The sequence below is a fragment of the Sebastes umbrosus genome, chromosome 9, assembly GCF_015220745.1.
Source record: "Sebastes umbrosus isolate fSebUmb1 chromosome 9, fSebUmb1.pri, whole genome shotgun sequence".
NCBI lineage: Eukaryota > Metazoa > Chordata > Actinopteri > Perciformes > Sebastidae > Sebastes > Sebastes umbrosus.
The window spans coordinates 11,496,395-11,516,524 of NC_051277.1; the positions used below are offsets into that span (position 1 = coordinate 11,496,395).

The 20,130-nt window shown below is 40.2% G+C and overlaps 1 protein-coding gene across 1 annotated transcript; it reads right to left on the bottom strand.

Moving 5' to 3' along the window:
- Positions 1 to 3,630: 3,630 nt before the first annotated feature.
- On the bottom strand, positions 3,631 to 18,346 carry fgf24 (fibroblast growth factor 24). Its single transcript, XM_037779267.1, has 5 exons — positions 17,249 to 18,346; positions 17,009 to 17,045; positions 11,481 to 11,658; positions 7,624 to 7,730; positions 3,631 to 5,541 (listed from the first exon to the last, which is right to left on the bottom strand). The coding sequence occupies exons 1-5, from the start codon at positions 17,278 to 17,280 to the stop codon at positions 5,263 to 5,265; spliced, it is 633 nt and encodes a 210-aa protein (XP_037635195.1). The 5' UTR covers positions 17,281 to 18,346; the 3' UTR covers positions 3,631 to 5,262.
- Between the last annotated feature and the right edge of the window lie 1,784 nt (positions 18,347 to 20,130).

The window sequence follows — 20,130 nt, forward strand, 5'->3', positions numbered from 1 at the left end:
GCTCAACTGAGGAGGACGTAAATGTTGACATCTCTTGCTGCCACAAGCCTTTTGTCTATGAGTCGATGCGGTGATACGGTTAGTGGGTAGTTCGTTAGAAAGAAAATAGTCCCTGCATGAAGCTGCTCACAACAATGTCTGTGGATTATCTTGAGTAACCGGGTTATGATTTCTGGAAAGAGACATTGCTGTTGCGTTTTTTCAAATGTTATTTTTTGGCACTTAGAGCACCACAAGCCGAGGGCCATAACAGCCCTTTCTCATTCCCAGAGCCTTAAATACGGGGGCTTTGTCACGGCCGTAGGTGTTCGGTACCGCGGGAGGGGAGGTGGATGGGCCCAACATACACAAGGCTTTCATCCAGGCGTTCCATTTCACTTTCACGTTACAATCAGCTGTTCGTTCGTGTGTCCCGTGTTTACAACGTTCAGTGTCATTTTCACATTACAAACGTAGTAGTTTTAAGCCCAACCATGATATTTTTTCTTAAACTTAACTAAGTGGTTTTGTTGCCTAATCCTAAACTGACGCCATGGGTAACTAGTGGTTTTGATGCCAAAAATAAAGTGAAGCCAAGAGGGAGTGTGACAAAGCGGTGGTATGTGACGAGTTGGGATGAGAACGTGTTGTCCAATCTAGTTCCATTATATTAGAGAGAAGGCAGACATCTCTACGGCTGATATCTCCAACACTCGGCAAAACTAAAACAATTTAGACTGATAAACAGCACTACAGGTAAGAAGAAAAGAATATGTATTTTTGGTTTTGGGGGGGTGAATGGTCCCTTTAATCACTTAATCTTTCAGAATTTGGTAAATCAATCAGCACATGGACTGAAGCTTTCTCACAATGTTTCTGCTGGTCTTTTCTTTGTCTGTTCAGCCATAGTGGCTGTGATTGCCCATTCAAAACAAACAAGTGCCAATGCTGATTAAAATGAGAAGCACAACATGTCCTGTGAAAACATGCAGAAGTATGAATATTCAGTCTTTGTGTCAGACGCTTTTATATGTGACCAAAATATACATTTTTCTTTCTCTATCCATGTCACTTTTTTGCCATACAGTTGCTATAGTTACTTCTATTACTTCTGCTGCCACTAATACCACCGCTATTATTATCAACTGTCATTCATGTGTGTAATTATAATAGGTAGATCAGAAACATCAATTTACCCATCCAATCCAAGGACATATCAGCGCAGATGCAAATTCCTGGTGGGGTCAAACTTTTTAATATACTTTATATTTATGTGATCAAACACGTTATAGATTGGGGCTTTAACAGTTGGGTCTAATATTTCTCATTGAGTGAGGTGAAATAAGGCTGACACACTAAACCTACTGACCTCCATTTTGACCCGTATTCATAACACGCTGGCCACATGTTGTTATGAGGAGAACAGAGAAGAGGTCTGGCTTTCCAGAAACTGTATGTACAGTAAGCACATTTGTAATCCTGTAAAAACACAACTCAGCTGTGTGTTCAAAAATACTTTGTGAAAATCCACAGGGTGATTCTCAGTCATAAAAGGCGACCAGTCGACTGTGTGGTTTAGCGTTTAGCATGAGTTAGAAGGGCGGTAGCAGCAGTCCTGTTTTGACAGTAAGTGACGTGACGTGAAACTGCATTTAATGACACGAGGTATATTATAGCTCCAACTCTGTTTTCTGTTGTGTTTGGCGTCGGACTTTTGTTTTTCACTGACCTTGAGGGACAATTTCAGTGATATTCACAGAGACAAAACTTGTTTCATGTCTCAAACAGAACAAATTTCTGTTGACAGGGCTAATTGTTAAGTGTGTGGTTGCTGATCTCGAGGCCAAAGAACCACTTTTGGTCGTTCCACTGAAATTTGTATAACTTACGCCGAACCACAACGTTTTTCTCTACATTGACGCTGCTCTCCGGTCATACTGTATCCATTGTGCACAGTTTCAGCGTGCTGAGATTTTCTAATAATAGAATATAAACTACTTGGCAGTTAAAGATTCCTCCTCCTTTGTAAAAGGGGCTGGGCTTTGCAAAAGGGACTTCTATGTTTCATTTTGAAGTTATTGGTCCAGTTCCAAGACCATCCAGCCTCCAATGATCAAAGGTCGAGTCAGAGAAAGGCCTAGCGGGAGGCTTATGCAAAATGTCGTCTCCTTATTGCGAATCGGCCGACACGTTGGAAACCATCGGCGCTCGTTTAAATGTCAATATACCCAGATGCACTTTGGCTGTGCTTGGTCAAGTTTGAAGTATGTGGGATGGGAAAAAAAAAAAAGAAAAGCTTCTTGCTCGCATAAATAGAATTTGGAGGGTTTCGAAAGTTGATTAAATTCCTCGACCAAAGCTGATTTTAACTCCCAGTCCTTCAAAATATCTGCAGGCAGTGATGCACAGGACAACACGTTAGCAATTTATATGGGGAAAAAGTGTCCTAAAAGTATTTATTTATAGGTATTTTAATCTTTTCAAAGGAGAGCCTTGTTACTAGGACACATTTAATACATATTCTCAATTGCTGCATGTTGCAGCAAACCTTTTTTTCCTCTCAATATCATCATTCTTATACAGAGGAGATATTAAGCAGAGATGATGACAAGATGAAGGGACATAAAACATTCCTTGAAATCCTGCAGTCATCGTCTCTTACCGCTCCCCCCCCCCCCCTTTCCCCAGAGTCAGACAAGCAGGATCCTCAGCGCTGATCCATTATGTTAATGGTGAATTTCTGGGTCACACATCAACCACTATGTTTCCACCTTTTAAAAGCAGGCCAGACGTCCAAAATCCCATGACGGAACGGGGGACTTCTGGGTCTGTTGGAGGTAACTACTGGAGTGGAGGGGGCTGATAGCATCGCTAGGAATTTAAACAAAAGTATTTTTTTCTCCCTCAAAGCCGCCATCTTTCAGTCTGACGGTTACTGTAAACATCATTCCAGCACACGGCATTATAAGACATGCTACTCCACATTCCTTTAGCGCTTTTAAAAGATGGAAAAATGGCTAAAATATTGGATGTTTACTGGTCTGGAGAACATTTACATCAAAGTAAGTTGTGTTTTAAGTGCTCAAAGGTACATCTCAGACTGTCTTCTTTAATCTCAACAAATAATATGAATTGTATTTTTTGGGTTGTGACTTTTTTTGACACTCACTACAGCTGTGATAATTATGCAATATTTAATCCCATCTCATTAATACACGTGTCTCTTAGTTTTTGAAAATAAGAATGCATACAAAGATAAAATGTTACTTTCTTTGCCAAAAATACTTTTTATAATCATGCAATGATATCGATGTTTAAAAAAAGCACCAAGCGTGAACTCTCACTGCTCTTCGCAGTGATATAAAAAGCCTCCAGAGCTGTTGCAATAGGCCTTTCTCAATTTAAAAACCACTGACCTTAAAAGCAGTCCTCACACTTTGGGTTTGTATATAAAAATGCATACCTTGGCAGTATGCAGAGAAGGGAATGTACTCTATGTCCAACCAATCGCTACCTGCAGCATTTCTCTTTTAGGCAGTACAATATTCAACGTGCACATCATAAAACTCCAGTCTGAGCCGGGACATAAAGACGCTTTTACCATTCTCCACAGTGCAATAAAGACATAAAATGGGTCCTTTTTTAAAATATAGTCCTCATTTTATTAACAGAGGCCAAATAAAACTCATCACATTTTATTTACAAAGGGAGGCAATAAATATCTTAATAATAGTCATAAAATTATTTTTGCTTACATTTGTTTAAAAAAAAAAAAAATCATAAATGTGTCATGTTGTTAGTAGCAACTCATACAAAAACCTGCCAGCGGACAGGTGAATACATACTACTGGTGAAAAGAGGCTGTCGTCAGTGAGAGAAGGAATGATTGAAGCACAGACTTTTCCCTTTACGATTCCGATTCAACCACATGTCGCTGGAAATGTTCCTGGACAAGTTGGTCCATCTGGGGTTCTGGGGAGAAGTCTTAATTGTCAAAATGTGGATTTACGAAGTGATCAGGGGTGGTCAGAGCTACAGTATTACCATCTGCGGATCACTGATCTGACAAAACAAGCACGGGGATAAGCTTTCCCCAGAAGCATCTTTGAGACTTTCATCCAGTGAGAGTGAAAGGAGCGAAGATGAGCTCACAGTCAAAAGATGATTTTGGAATAGAGAGAAAAAAAAACACAAGAGCTCAGTTCGGCTCAGCGTCGACGGAGAGGTTCTTGAGATTAACTGAACACAGACACTCAGACTAGGTGAAGATAAACAAAAAAGAACAAGGAGGTAGAGGAAGTCTTCATCACCAGCCCCAAAATATTAGCTATCTCACACTCAAAGAATCACCCTTTTACTGGAACACGTGTGAGGAAGAGCTGTTCAAAAGTGAATCCAAGGGGAGGCGAGAGGGATTAACATCCGTCTCCCAAATGTGATGAAGTTGGAAGACTTCGTGGAATCATGAATCACATCAGCTGTAATATTTTTGTTTTGTATTGTTTTCTTTTTAGGTGTTTAAACAAGACTAAAGCGACGGCTGGTGCCCGACTAGTCAAAGCATGTCGTGTTTTAGCTGAATCACAGGCTGCATGGAAATGTCAAGGAAATCACACACAGCACTCGGAGGGTTCAGCGCATTCCAGGAGCCGCTGAGGTTGAGAGACATATGGAAAAAAAAAAAAAAAAAAGAAGAGAGGAAGAGAAAGAGAGAGACCTGTAAAATATTGCACTCAAAGCTACACAGTTATCCCGGCAGCACAGTGTCACCTGCGACTGCCACCTCTCTCCGTTTCATCTCCATGGTGTCTGATTCCAGTGGAAAGTATGGGATCCGCGTTGTCAGGGGCAACACAAACAAAAACCGACAGGTATTCCAATAAATCTCTAGTTGGCTGATTTTTATAACATTGCGTCAGCTCCTGCTTCAGCCCCCATTGTCAAAAAGAAAGTACGCCTTCAGCCTGCAGTTCAAACGTAGCCGAGGACGCCGGCGACAGGAATTCTCTCAGAGGTCCTTTAGTTTATCCAGTATAAATAACATGACAGACACGTTAGCACAATGACATCAACCCAGAAGAATCCAAGAGTTAGGAAATATTCAGTCATCCTGAAATACAAAAATAAAACATCTTTGACTTTTTTTTTTTTGTTCTTTTTGTCCGTCTTTCTTTTACAGAAGTGAAGTCTTTAAGGTGATTCTTTTAAGACAAGAAGCTTGAGATTTTCAGTTTTTTTTTCCCCCCTCTGAGGAAAATTAGTGCTGTCCCATTATTGGTCCCATCAGTTCCTCTTGGGGTTGGGTTTTAATCGCCGAGCCCTTCGTGTCCGCTTAGTTACTGTGGTGAAACGAAACTCTTCCAGCGGGTCCGGCCTGCCCTTCGGCTGGCGCTTCATGAAGTGGACTTCCTGTTGCCTCTGCGTGGTCCGCGAGCCTTTCTTGGGCCGCCCCTTCCTGTTGAAGCCGAGGTACCATCCTTTGTACTTGGCCGACACGAGAGCCGTGTAGTTGTTCTCTAGGAATTCCTCGACAAAGACGCACTCCTGCTTCCTTCCATCGGGCTGAAAGAAGGGAAGAAATAGGACATTAATTCATTATTAACACAGCAGCATGACCTCTTTATCAACTAACATTCTGGCTTATTGCTATTGCATTAGTGTGTTCTGTTGGGGATTTGTATTTTCCAGTTTGGTGTAAAATAGTATAACGTCTAGAATGCTAGTTGTGTTGCGAACATGTTCGCAAGTTTGTAACATTCAAAAGGTTAGCTAAAAGATAGATTTAGAGGAGTCAAAAGTCAATATTCAAGGATAGCATGATGTTTGAAACATGATTGAAAAGAAAATCTGGACTTAAACTGAAGTTATTTTTTAATTACAGTAGAAAAGGTCTTCCCATGAGCTGGGAGTTAAACTAAGGTTAAATATATTCACTTTCACATGACTAGTGGCCTTACCTGCACACCTTTTCTCTCTACTGCACTGCTGTAAAATGAAACTACTTCCAGTCTTTTAATAACATACCACACTGCAGTAGTTGTAGTGGTTATAAAGGATAGAGATGGGTAATTTATTTTTTTGAATGTGGCCATTTTTGCAGAACAAGTGATGCACTACAATGAGCGACGCACAGAGCAAGTGACGTAGTATATGGAGCGGCCGTTATTGAAAGTTATGTGGTTTAATAACGAGTATAAAGAGCGAAAAAGTCAATTTAGGAGGGGTGAGAGGACTGGTGCATGGGTCAAACAAACACAGGACTTTCACCCGAGAGACCACTGTTCATGTTCAAGGGTAAACTCAACATTTACCTTTGTTCAGAGGTAAAGGTTACGGTAAATGTTACGTAAGAAAGTCCGCTAAGGGGGGGGGTGTTATTTATTTATGCTAGTTACGGTGGTTACGTTACGTTATTTTATAATTTCAGCACAAACCATGATGTTTTTTTCTAATCTTAATCAAGTACTTTTGTTGCCTAAACCTAACCAATCGTTTCACAACGTTAACAAAGTAGCATAGTGCGTTTCTGCAAGTGTGATACGAGGCTGATATGAAACGTATTTATGAAAACTATTTTTAACATATCCATGGTTTACAAAAACATACAATGCCAACATTATTTCTGGCGACGAGTTACATTTGCAATGAAAAACCTCAGCTGTCATGCACTTCTACAACAGACTTTTTCTTTGGAAGAAAGCAGTTCCACTGAAATCTGTTGACAGTGAGGTCTGTGGATTATCCGAGGTAACGGCACAGTGCTGCTGAACTTTTAAAACAGTGGAAGTAAATATCTCAGAGACATATCTCAAAAACTGGGCCCATAAAAAATAAACTATCTGCATGTCTTCATAGCAAATTTGGATCAAATTTAAATCTTGATGCCAACACTGGGGGGTTTTAATTAAATCCGTCAAAAATTCCTGTGATTTACAGTTCAACTTATTTCTATCATTAAACAAGCTGAAAGCCACCAGCAATCAATAATTTAAATGTCATTTTATCCGATTGTTAAAATAATCCTTCGGTGGTTTACAGGAGGAAGTCACAGAACATTTTTTAAACAAATGAGGCCCCAGCAACTACGACTAAAAAATGCATGTTCCTAACAGATGACCATGATGAGAGAGTGAAAACGTGTGTGTGAATTACTGCCGCCCCTCCGATGATGACAGCATGAGTTATTAATGCAACACAATCACACGTGTGCCTCCACTGTGTACGTTCTCAAATATTAACTTCTTTTCCATATCGGAGCGGTCGTCCGCAGAGTCGCATGCAGTCATCCCGCGCTTGTGGCCACCTGGTGTGACTAAGTGATATAATTGCAATGGCATTCCTCCTAAGTGACCATTAGTCTCTCAATGCATTGTGGTGATTGCAGTCCGTAATTGACTGATCGAGTGTCAAAGGAGTAGGCCGATTACGTAATGGAAGAAGGGCTGCGAGTTATCAAAGGGGTTTTGTTAGGGTGTACAAAAACAGCAGGCGAAAGCAGATCTGAGGCCGCCTTCAATTCAGCCTGGATTAAGAGCTCCATTTTAAATATTCATTTGGATATGAGAAAGTGGCGATCTAATCTCGTCAGTGGAAATATTGAGCTTTTTACTGAAGGATCGGTCATCAAAACCAAAAGATACTCACCCTTCCGACTATTTTGCCCTTCTCGTTCATGCAGATGTAATGCTCGCTCTCTTTTCCTTTTATTCGAATGTGGCTCCCGAACGTTTCTGTCTCGACAACAAGAAGAGCTGGAAATGAAAAGAAAAAGTAGACACTGTTAAGGACAAGTATAAGTATTTCCACTCACATTCACATCATGCTTTAAGGATTCCCATACATTTAAACATACTGTATCTGGTATGTTTATCTCCCTTATGGCCCACAGTGTTTGGGCTCCTGTACTTTTTTAGAAATTTAAATTTTTTTTTTTACTTCCCACGTTTAAGACATAAAAATGATCGTATTTAATTTCCAGCGTTGTAAAGGAACCCTGCAAACTCTCTACAATCGAGGGGCCAACACAGAGCTTTATCAAGCACTGAGCCTCATAAAGAAAACCAGCCTAATGTGCACTGAAAACAAGGTTATTATGTTGTTGGTTTTTCATGAATACATTTTTCATCATACAGTATATACCACCACAAAGCAGTCAATGACCAATATCAGTTATACCAGAGATTAAAGGTCTTATTGATAACATTTTTATGTAGACAAATATAAAAAAAATTAAAAAAACACCTACAGAGCTTTTAGAAAGGTACCGAATAAAAGTATGGCTTTTCCTGAAAAAAAATATTATAACTGTGAATTAATCATTTTAAAAATGTTGGCGTGTCCAAAATGAATGTTTGTTTATATCTGTGGAAGCTATCTGACATTTGGTTCCCACTTCTAACAAGGCTTGTGAGCCAATAGTAAAATGACGTTGGCATCACGTGGCATCTCTGGGTCGTCAGTTAGTGTTGACAAAACGGACAAATGACTGAGATTGACGGTAAGTGTCTGGCAACCACTTGTTGTCAAGTAAATGCAATGGAACAGTGGAGGGAGAATGCGACATCTAGTGGCTGAATGTTATCAATAGCACCTTTAAATTCTCTTTGATCACATTGAGGATTACAGGAAATAATTGATCTTTATAGCTGAAAATCACAAACCAACAAAATTCTGTACGATCCCGGACAAAAGAAGTTTGTGTTTTTGGGCTGTATAAACATTGCATTAACATCATTCTTTCTGTGGAACGTGGACAAATATGATGTTTTAGGCTGTTTTTTTAACAAAGAATGAACAAAAATAGATGAGTTATGGGTCTCCAGAGCTTTAAAGGTATATTAAGTGTATAACTTTCTTTACACAATACCATATATGCACCCAAACAACAACGCCACTTCAGCCTGACACAGCAGTAATCCACTCTCGAGACGCATCCCGGCGGCTCTTTTATCCCCCACCCCCCCACCACCACCACCACCACCAAATGTTAACCCCTGCGAGGTCACCTTTGTCTCTGCTCGCCCCTCGACCAGCAAAGAGATCTGCCAAACATTTGTGGAGCGGTTATGTGCCCCTCAGGATTAGGTTTCAAGTTCCCTTTAGTCTGTGCTCACTCAATCAAAAAGTTAAGATGATCCATTTGTTTAACACACAGGGCCATTCAGTAGCGCTCAAGGGAGCAGAGGAAGAATAGGCGAAGGGGATGGGACGGGCTCGAGGGCAGAAGTAACTCCCCTCCTCCTCCACCTTCTCCTCCTCCTCCTCCTCTCCCCCCCTCACCCTAAAATCCAACCTTGGGAGGAAAGTGGGAGGAAGGAAACCTGTCTCAAAGGTGAAACTTTAGAAGTTATTCCTTCTCTTTTTTTTTGAGAGATTTCTGTTTGTACGTCTTATTTGGAAACTAATAGAACAACATTTCTGGCTTTTTTTATCACTGGAAAGATCAGTCGGGACTTTTTTGGGGTGCTTGAGAAAGAAAGAAATCCTGGATTGTACATGAAGTGAATGATGTTTAAAGAGATATCTCAGCTCTGCGAGTCAAATCAGGAGTCGTTTGACATCACTTTGGCTCTTCTCACTCCGAGCTGGTTTTGCACGGAGACCCAAAATCCAACCTCAGCTATGAAGCCTCGACCCAGAACATCAGATAAAACAATATTTTCCACCCTACTTTAAGTTCTGCTTTGTCTGTGACCCCTGATGGTAAATGGAGTCATTTCATTTTATCTGAACGGCATCCACAGGCAAATATCTTTGAGTCATGAGTGGTCACTGGGATGTTTTGTATATCAACTCTTCTTTAAACAATTCTCAGGCTCAAGACTCAATTGGCAGCCGTAGCTGGCATATAAATCTGACAGAAATTTTAGAATATCTGATCAGAGTTTTAACATTTCTTAACCAGTTAAATGTTTTCTTCTTTGGTGCGATATAAACAATGAGGTGCCATAGGCATTTATTAACCTCAGCATGGGGTCACCTGTCAAACTAGCTGAAGACTCCTGCTTTAATTCCACATTGCAGCATTCATCAGTTTAAAAGCCTTTTGCCGTGACCCACCATCTGCTCCGAGTGGACAACGGGCATCATTTATGACGGATTGTTCTGGAAAAGGATTGTTCTAGTCTCTTAAAAGTAATGAATATGCTACGCTAATACCTAAGAAGAATGGCTGCACTGATATGGACTTAGCCGTCATAAAGCTCTACATCGAAGCAATATATCTCCTCTGCGGTGGTTTGTGGCCGTCCGCAGTGAAGCTGCAGTGACTGAGAGTAGATCAGAGCGAGGAGAGGATCTTCCTGAGCGTTATTAGTGAGTGCAAAGGAGTTCACAGGTGCCAGGTACTGCAGCTGGATGGGGAGGAGGAGGAAGAGGAGGAGGAGGTGGGGGACGGGAGAAGGAGGAGGAGGAGGAGGGGCGGTGGAGGGTAGGAATTGGCAAGGCCTCATGGGAAAAATTGGATCTGCTTCCACTCAAGCTCTAACAAGCAGTGAGGAAACTTCGCCTCGGCGCATCTGTGACTGAACACACTCACTCAGAGGCATTCAAGACCAGCAATTTTAGAGCCGTGAGTCAGCTGTTATGAGCAAAATATCTGCAGGAAGGCACAAAACAAGTCCTGTTGCCTTGTGTTTGTGCCGCCGCATCAAAGAGCGCCTCGCTGACCATCAATTTACTCATCCGCCGCATTTGTTTTGATTTTGAAATTGTGAACAAGTCCATACAGAGAGCAAAGAGGGTATATTTAAGGTTGGTAGGAGCATAATCTGAAAACGTAGAACCAAGTCTGTCAAATGCTTTTTGTCATCTTCTTTTGTTTGAGAAACTTTAGCACTGCTAGACTTCTAGCCCATATCCGACATTAAATGTGAAAATGATCCTTGAAAACCACTGTGTAGTGAAGAAAATTAAAGATTGTACATTTAGTTTTAACTTTCTTTTGCCCTTTCAAGTTCAAGGAAAACACAGTTTTAAGATTTCACCGATTTGCATTTCCCAATATGGACAGTCACAATCCCATTCGTCATGAAAAACACCATCATTTTCTGGTAAATTAAAGGACAATAAAGTTGAGTAATGCCACAGAATTGCATCCTACATGACCTTAAAAGCTCACAAAACCAACAGTTGAGAATATTTTGCAGAATGACAAACCAAAAAGTCAGTTTTGGTCCACATTAGGCACAAAAATTGGCCTATAAATCTATCAAGGTAAACATAGACTTGCTCTGGATAACCAAAGTCCTGCAGTAAACATCCATTGCAAGGTCAGCAATTTCATAATGTTTCCAGCCATCCCAACCGGTACTTGGTGGCTTACGAAGGTCACCATCCACTTTGCCCAAGCCAAACACAGAGCATGGAAAACAGCCTCCACACAATGGGTAGTAAACCTCAAGATGCACCAGCATCTGGCTGGTAGCCGGTGGCGATTTCTCATCCCGTTATAAACAAACTAGCTAACGTGTCAGGTGAGATGCACAGGAGTTCTCCCATACCATACTTGCCCCCATCATCTCCGTTGGCGTTGACTTTCTTCCCCAAGATCTGAACGTGTTTCCCCGTGGTCCTGCTGTAGAGCTGATAGATCCGGACCTGCTTCCGGCTCAGGTCGTCCGGGTTCCTCGTGTGATTCTCGATGTAAAACCTGAAATCGGGAGACGTCTGCTGGGATTCCTGCACGGAGGCGTGAGACAGGAGGAGACAGGCGGTTAGAGGTCGTCATGACACAGGTGTTGATAGTAATGTGCGCTGTGGCTTTTATGGGCCTTGTGTCAAAAAAATTGTGCCTCAGGGGCTAAAAACTGAGATACCGAACCAGGAAATTGTGGCTGCAGCATTTTAGTGTTTCTCTTCCCTCTTTCAACTGGCACATTTTATATGCATGGCATTTACAAGCTGCTAACTACGTACAAGACGTGTTAATGAAGTCACGGTTTGAGTGAAAATCCCACAGAACAAGTGCAAAGCCTATAGTGCGACCTTCTGTTGCTTCATATTGAGACAGCAGTATACTATGTGCCTCGGGCCATATTGAGAAACCTGTACTCCATTTCCACAAGCCACTAGCAATTATACACCTGAAGCATCCAGACCTGTTGCACTATCATCAAACAAATATCTGCCTGCAGGCGAAGTAGGGTCCATAAATTAGGAAACGCAGCAGGCGGAAGACATAACTGAGATGGCAAGAGGCACCTTGAGCCACAAAAAAACACTCTTGTAGGAGGACTTTCGGATCAAATTGTCCAAATCCACCCTTCAGAATTCACTTGCCGGCTGTTTACGAGTCACCTTAGACCCGGCCATAAAAAGAGAGGAAATCGCAGACTTCGACAGCGTGTCAGAAAAAGCAACCGTGTCACCCGACATGTGGAAGAGCGAGAGGAAACGTATACTTTCAGAAGCCCTGGAATCTCAGTTCACGCCAAGATCCCATTTCCCCAGCTGTATGGTGTGGTAATTGCACGGTAATGGCTTTTTATGTGGCTGTTCTCAGGTGGCTAATTATATACACATTACATACCCTGAGTCCTTGTTATTCTAACTTCAGTAAATTAATGACATGTAGCAAACATGATGGGAAATTGTGGCCTCGGAAGAACAAATCCTTAAACTCGGAGAGGAAAACAAATCTGAGAGCAAATCTTATCGAGGCTCCAACATGGCTCTTATGAACCAGGTGTCATACAATATACTTTGAAGAGCAAAGTCCACCAAGATGAGTCCTTCAGGTTGGATCTACGCCACACCCTAGAACACATGGTTTAACCTCCCAGAAACCAAAACTGATGGTCAACTTCTAATGTCAACACAAAGACTTTTCCCTTGAATGCCCGATAGATCGTAAGATATATCATCCGGCTGCATTTCTGGGCCACGTTCGGGCTTTTGAAATAGGAAGGTCTTGTTGGCTCATTATGACGTATTGGGTCTAGAAATGTGGACCTCGGAGGATCCAGCCCCTGAACTGGGACACAGCTTCTGTATCTTGACATTTAGGAAACACGCCCATAATGTTACTTTTGGCACCAGGCAGTGTAGAAAATGGGAGGCTGGATATCAGAATGCATTACCTACTGATGCAACTCATTTGTGGCTTCAATATTGACTTCAAGGCATCAGAACACATGCACGACATGCAATGGGATTTTTATTGGGGAAACTATGTTTTTATGGCCACTAGGGCTGTCCTCAACCAAAGACATTCTATTTGACTAATCAATTAGTTGATTTAATCAACAGATTTGTAAAACTGAGTTACTCCACAAAGAATCACACAAAAGCACCATTTTAAATTTTGTGTTTACCAAAGATGTGCTCATAAATTTCTTGGAAATAAGTCATTCAGCATGAAAAAAAGCACAAAATTGATTAATCGACTAAAGAAATCTTAGTCAACTAAGACCAAAATTACCGATTAGTCAACTAATCGACTAAGAAGGGGCAGCCGTAATGACCAGTGTATCTTTGGAGTAGCAGATTATGCTAATTATTTCTATAAAGGTATTAAAATTACCTTTGGCTCAATTGGCTCATTTCTTTAGCCCCATAGGTTCCAATCCAGCCACTTTTTTTGTCTAGACAGGTCACATTAACACCACATAAGTATTCCAACATGCAACACAACCTGCATGAAACAACTGCTTCAGTCATGACAACTATGTAGTCCTCTAATACATTTTTTTAACTACAGTCTCAACACAATATTGCAAAGAAAAATGAATCAAGAGCAGAACTTCCTGGTGCCCTCAACCAGGTCCTTAAATCTACTCTATGAACTCAACCAAGAGATTTACAGTTTACTGCATGAAGAGGCACATTTACATCTGATCAGGGAGCTGATAACCCATTGCAAACTATTCAATTCAAGACAAGGATTTGTCATTTTCAACACACCTGTGTGAGATGTTTAGTACAATAATGCATGTCTGTGTTGCCTTCATGCATTTAGACAAAATGTGCAAAATTGCATTTACTGTATATTGAAATTAGAGAAATGTTGAATAAGCTATTGGAGACCAAGGAGCTACAACAGCTTTTTAAATTTTTCCTCCCAACAGAAAGTCACAGAAGCTTTCATATTTGATGCTCTAAACATTTGGTGTCTGGTAGATGTTCCCAGGGGAAACTCCAGAAAACGATGCATTTAAAAGCCGAGCAGTTAGCACGAGCAGCAGCAGCCACAACGGCTGAACAAACAAAGGAAAAAGTGGCACCTACGGGACTTTTCATCCAAAGAAAAAGACTCAAAATTGTATGACTGACAAGTGATCTCCGCACTCCGAACATCAATACAAAGTTTGGAACCAAAGATGTTACTAAAAAAAGACCACTTAAAAAACATGCTGGTTTAAAATTAAACATTCATGCAACAGCAAAGTGTCCATTCAAGAACTACACACAAATGTGTTGACAATGATGCATCCATTTCTGAAGTCAAACATCAGCATCGTCTGTTGTCAACTTTCTCTCAAAGTGAACCTCAAAGCGGATGAGCAAAGGGAAAAAAAAAAACCCGAGCACACAACAAATCGTGGCCTAACTGGGCTGCTAAGGGATTTATCCCAAATCTCCCCATCTCTAAACAAACATAAAGGTGTGTTTGGTAGACAGTTGCATTTTGCATCAAGGGAAAGGCAAGCCTAAGCACATGGCTGAGGTGAACACCAGCGACAACAGCTTTTTTTATCACGCCGTCTCCTTTCTTCAAAGACACAGCATGAAAACGGATATGGTTGAAACTTCAAAAGTCTGGCACTCATCTTCACCCAGGAAGCTGAGTTGTCGCATCCATCTAAGATACACCTTGCTATCTGCTCGTCACACACACACGGGGTCATACACACAAATAGGGAAAGACACACTCTCACATGTTGGCCAAGTTTACTTCCAACTGTGGTTGCTTCTGTTGTCTTTCCTCATGAAATCACAACCACAGCATGACATGTAAGAGCCATTAACCGTATACGTAGCACAATGGGCCAACGGCATGGAGAGGCAATGTGAAAGCAGGACATTAAAGGGCTATTCCTGATTTTTTTTTTTTTTAGTGTGATCGTTATCCTGAAAGTAATCGGAAAGCCACAATGCATTTCCTTTGTTTGATAAATACCTTTATCTAATCTGACCTTTTTATTCTAAAACACAACAAACATGCAAATCACAAAATTAAAACAGCAAAAAGATATCATTCATCAGCGCACCTCATACGTCTGTTAGGACATTCTGTAAGAAGTTCATCGTCTCTTACATGTGAGGAGTGGTCAGTCGACACTATAGCTTTGTTTGTGCCAGCTCTGTTGGAATAATCAGAGCACATACGTAGACTTACATAACGTTGTAGTTTTTTAGTTTTGGCGCTTTCAGGATTTTTAAATTTTGTCTCTGAGAAATTCCATAAAAAAAGGTGTTGATCAGGAAATTTTCTTCAGGAATTAGAGTTGTTATTTTGTCCCTGGGAGCTATACAGGACAAGGTGAACCATAGCAGCACTGAAGTAGAAAAAACACCAGAATTGTGCAATAAAAATGTATTTTAATTAAACAAACTTTCCATCTAGCAAGGTCAAATGTTAACTCCCCATCTTGGCATCATTCAGACAAAAATATATATATATATTTTTGGTAATATGTTAAAGATGTAATTACATTAAATCAACATGTTGCCATCTGATGCTTGTGTGGAAGAAAATACATCCCAGAAGTGGATGAGAGTTAAAACATAACCTGCTCTTTTTTTTTTTTTAAATCCTGCTTTAATATTTCAGATCATAGCAACACTGAGACATTAATTTCAAACAACAGCACGTGGAAAAATTATGATCCAACACGTCATATAGCAATAAAGTGATGAGATCGCTTTCTATGAGTGGAGGAGCGTGCTCTCCTCCATCTTATCTGAATCACAGCGATGCAATTAGGTGAGTGGATGCCTGCAAATCATTACTGTTCAAAGTGAGACGCGACTAATAAAAAACCGAGTGCAACAAGCGCCAAAACGAGCCCATCTGTTCAGAGAGAACAACTTTTAACCTCAGGGATAAAAATATTTATTAGCTACACTATTCTGTTGTAAAAAACACTGAAACTGCTACTTGAAGTCCAGATTAAAAACAACTGCTTTTAATTGATTTTTGCCCAGATTGATGCTGATTGGAGATATTAGTGGATTATTGTGGGTGCAAAACAGCTGCTTTACATAAGAGTTGATATTACTTCATCACTACAGGTTATAACATTTTTTGCATGAGTCATTTTATAGGGATTACATTGCATTTGTATATCTCGCATTGTTGCTGCTATAATAATAATGCATGGACCTGCAGTGTCTTTGCTGTGCGCAATATTGAGTTTGGTTACTTTTTTCTTATATTTATGGTACTTTTTTCATTGTGTATCACCACAATATTGCTATAATATCCTGTCTCTTCAGTTAATTTATTGTTATTTCAACCATTTTTTTTAAATAACATATAATGCATGGAACTGCAGTGTCTTTACAGTGCACAATATTGAGTTTGGTTACTTTTTCTTATATTAATGGTACTTTTTTCATTGTGTATCATCATAATATTGCTATAATATCCTGTCTCTTCAGTTAATTTATTGTTATTCTGACCATTTTTTTTTAAATAACATATAATGCATGGAACTGCAGTGTCTTTACAGTGCGCAATATTGAGTTTGGTTACTTTTTCTTATATTTATGGTACTTTTTTCATTGTGTAGCATCATCATATTGCTGTAATATCCGGTCACTTCAGTTAATTTATTGTTATTTCAACTATTTTTTGCAATATCCTTTTTGATTTTATCATTCATTTTATACTTTTATAGGCCGATTTTTTTTCTCTCTCTCTCTTCAAGACCCTAATTAATAATGATGAATATATATTTAATATAAACAAGTCAATCCTGCATCCTTGAAAATAACCCCATCATCAGCAATTATTCACATGAAAAAAGCTGCACAGTGGCATGCAAACACACACAAAACAAGGAGTTGAACGAGGGAGTAAACATACCTGTAGCTGGAAATAGAGTACCAGTAAATGTAAACACCTATGTGGAGAGAAAGGAGAGAGAAAAGGGAGGAGGGGGAGTGAATCACACGAAGCAATTACATGAAGAATATACTGAACGCAGCCTATACCTGGATGAAAGCAAATGCGTAAAAATATGAAGCTTTTTGGCGACTTCTATTGGTAAGAATGCATGTGGAGGGGAGAAAAAAAAAGTGCAAAGGGAAGATGTGGAACACTTACAGGTATATGAACCTCGAAGGCAGCACAGACATCTTGACTTGCAGAAATACACCTGCTTCCACAGATTTAGAGCCCCACCAGGAAAGGTTGGCGAAATCGCCTCCCTCTCTCTCTTTTTGCTTTTCGCTCCTCTTTTGCGCGTCCTTTTTACGCACACAACTCCTCCGGTGGTAAGTAGGAGACTGAATCCCAGTGTAAGGATAGATCACTGGAGAACAGCAGCAGCAGAGTCACGGAGTGCAACATTAGGTGTTTCCTTGTTGGGGGGGTGGTGGAGGGGAATTATCCATAAGAATATTATTATTATTTTTTTCTCAGTCTCCTCCGATCATCGAAATCCTGCAATTTACGTCTCCGTAAATCGGTGCCAAGCGTGGAAAGGCTTCAGAATTCTCCAAAAAAAGAAAAATCCCCTCGCTCAAAAAAAATATCCTTCGAGTTTTTTGCGCACAATCCTGCTGCTCCACAGATCACAAGCTCCTCAACTCCGTCCGTATACCTGCAGATCTCTACACCTTGCATGGGTCATTTTTTATTCTACCAAGTGCTGCGGTTGGAAAAACAAAAGTTAAAGAATAATAAAACGCCCTTCCACCAAAAAAAAAAAAGTCTGTAGACAAACTTATCCAGGCAAACAAAAGAGTTGTGTTTTTAAAAAAAAGAAAGTAGTGTAGAAATCGCAGCAGAGAGGTTTTGGGAGGCTGATGATGGCGCAGCAGTCAGTGCCTGTCAGTGGTGTTTGTGCGTCTGCGGCTGGAGATTTGGGCACAGAGAGGCTTTTTTGTTGTTGGTGGGTGGAAACATGTCAGCGGTTTGCACCTGATAGGGTAATCTTGGAGAGACCATCAGCTTGGAGAGGGGTTTTTTTTTCCCTCTCGGTGGGCAAAGCTCTGCGCAAGAGGAGAACAAGAAGATGAATGCTTCTTTTTTTTTTAAATTAATAACATGTTTTTTTCCTAAAGTAAGTTTGGGAAATTATTTATTTGGTTATGAACAAAGATTGTTGGATTTAAAAGAGCTTTACGTTTAATTGGATTGTTTTTTTTTAGCTTATTTATGAGTTTTGTTTTTGACTAGGTTTTCATTTATCTTAACTTTATGATATTACATATTCTCAGTTTCTTATTACATTAAGGTTTATTTAATAATAATACATATTATTGTTGTTATTACAGTGAAAAAATAACAGAGTTGCTGTTTAACAGCTACAGAAACTGCTTCTCTCTCTCTCTCTGTTATTTGTGCTTTTTAAAGTGCTGCTGGTTTGTGGATTGGCCTCTTCTCTGCCAGACACCATTCAAATGCAGGTTGTTTGTCGACCTCGATTTTTTTTCAATAATGTGCTATAACTTATCCCGCATTTAAATGAAAGAGAGGTGTGAATGTGTTTACGAGCTGGCAGCAGTAAAGCGAGCCCACATCCCTGCTGCCATTAAAAAAAAAAAAGAAAAGAAAAGCTTTGTGGTTTCCCCTTTATTGTCCCATTAAAACTGGATCCTCAGCATTCCTGCTCCATTGATATTCAAAATGAATCTAAATGATTACATACAAAACTTCCCATGTTGGTGGATTTCAAAGGGCCTCCTGTTGTGAGTTTTAGTGGTGAATGAAAAGGGAGTGTTTAACTAAAAGCTCCAGCTTACTAATCAAGGCAAACAAAATAAACAAAAATCAGTTTATCTGGGAAAAAAAAATATGAATTTATTTATTTTCTTTAAAATAGATTGTAGTGTTTCTGATTTATAATGACAAGTTGAATCATTTGTGTTGTGTGCAAGTAGATAAAGTGAGTTGATGTGGGTTTTACCCTGTGATTCATGGCTGTCTGCCTAACAAGAAGGCTTGATCCTGTCAACCACAGTGCTCTTTAATAATCCCTGTAACAAAACTGATGCATAATGTCATTTAAAGCATGACTAATTTAGCCTTGTCTGCCCCAGGGAGGGAAATCACAGCAAACACTGGCAAATAGTAATTATGGAGGAAGATAATTTGATGATTTCTTTACAAATACAAGGCTTTGGTTATGTTTGATGGAATAAGGCGTGCATTAGCTGCTGCTGCTGCTGCTCGCCACTGATAAAGATTTCTCTGGAAGTTCAAAATAAAAGCACCTGACAACTGATTTAAAGAAGGCAAGGACGATAAACAGCAATTACCCCCACTGACTGTGATAGAGCCAGCATTGTGGAGTCACTCATCGCTCTCTCAAGCACATGTTTGTGACAAAACCTCTTGGAGCATGACTGTAAATCCACAACTGAGGGAAGAGAGGCAGCAGCAGGCTTGATGTGGCCACCTGGGAGTCACGAGGAGGAGGAGGAGACGTATCTCTGCTCGTGGCAAAAAGGAAGTTAAGAGGACTTTTATCATTTTAGGTCTTAAGAGTATGGGAAATAAGGAATGGCCACAAGCCAAATTTTGGATGGTTCAGCCAGGCACTTGTCTGGACAACCAGTCAGGTTGGCAGCCGGCCAATCGGGGAGTCAGAGGGGCAGATTTATTCTAGAAATATAAACTAATATGTGGCACAAAAGAAAGCAAAGTGGACTTAAAAACACTTTTCTGCCTTACCTACACATGATCTGGCTGACAGAAAGGTCGGGCTGTCCTTTACCTAAGAACTTCTTAGTCCACTAACACTCATACGTCGACTAATCGATCAAAGTTGATTTAATCAACAGATCTGTAAAACGGAGTTTCTCCACAAAGAATCACACAAAAGCACCTCTTTAAATCTTGTGTTTACCACAGATGTGCAAATAAGTTTCTTAGAAATAAGTAATTGAGCATGAAAAAAGCATAAAAAAGGACTAATCGACCAAAGAAATCTCAGTCGACTAAGACCAAAACGACCGATGAGAGGGGGCAGCCCTACAAAA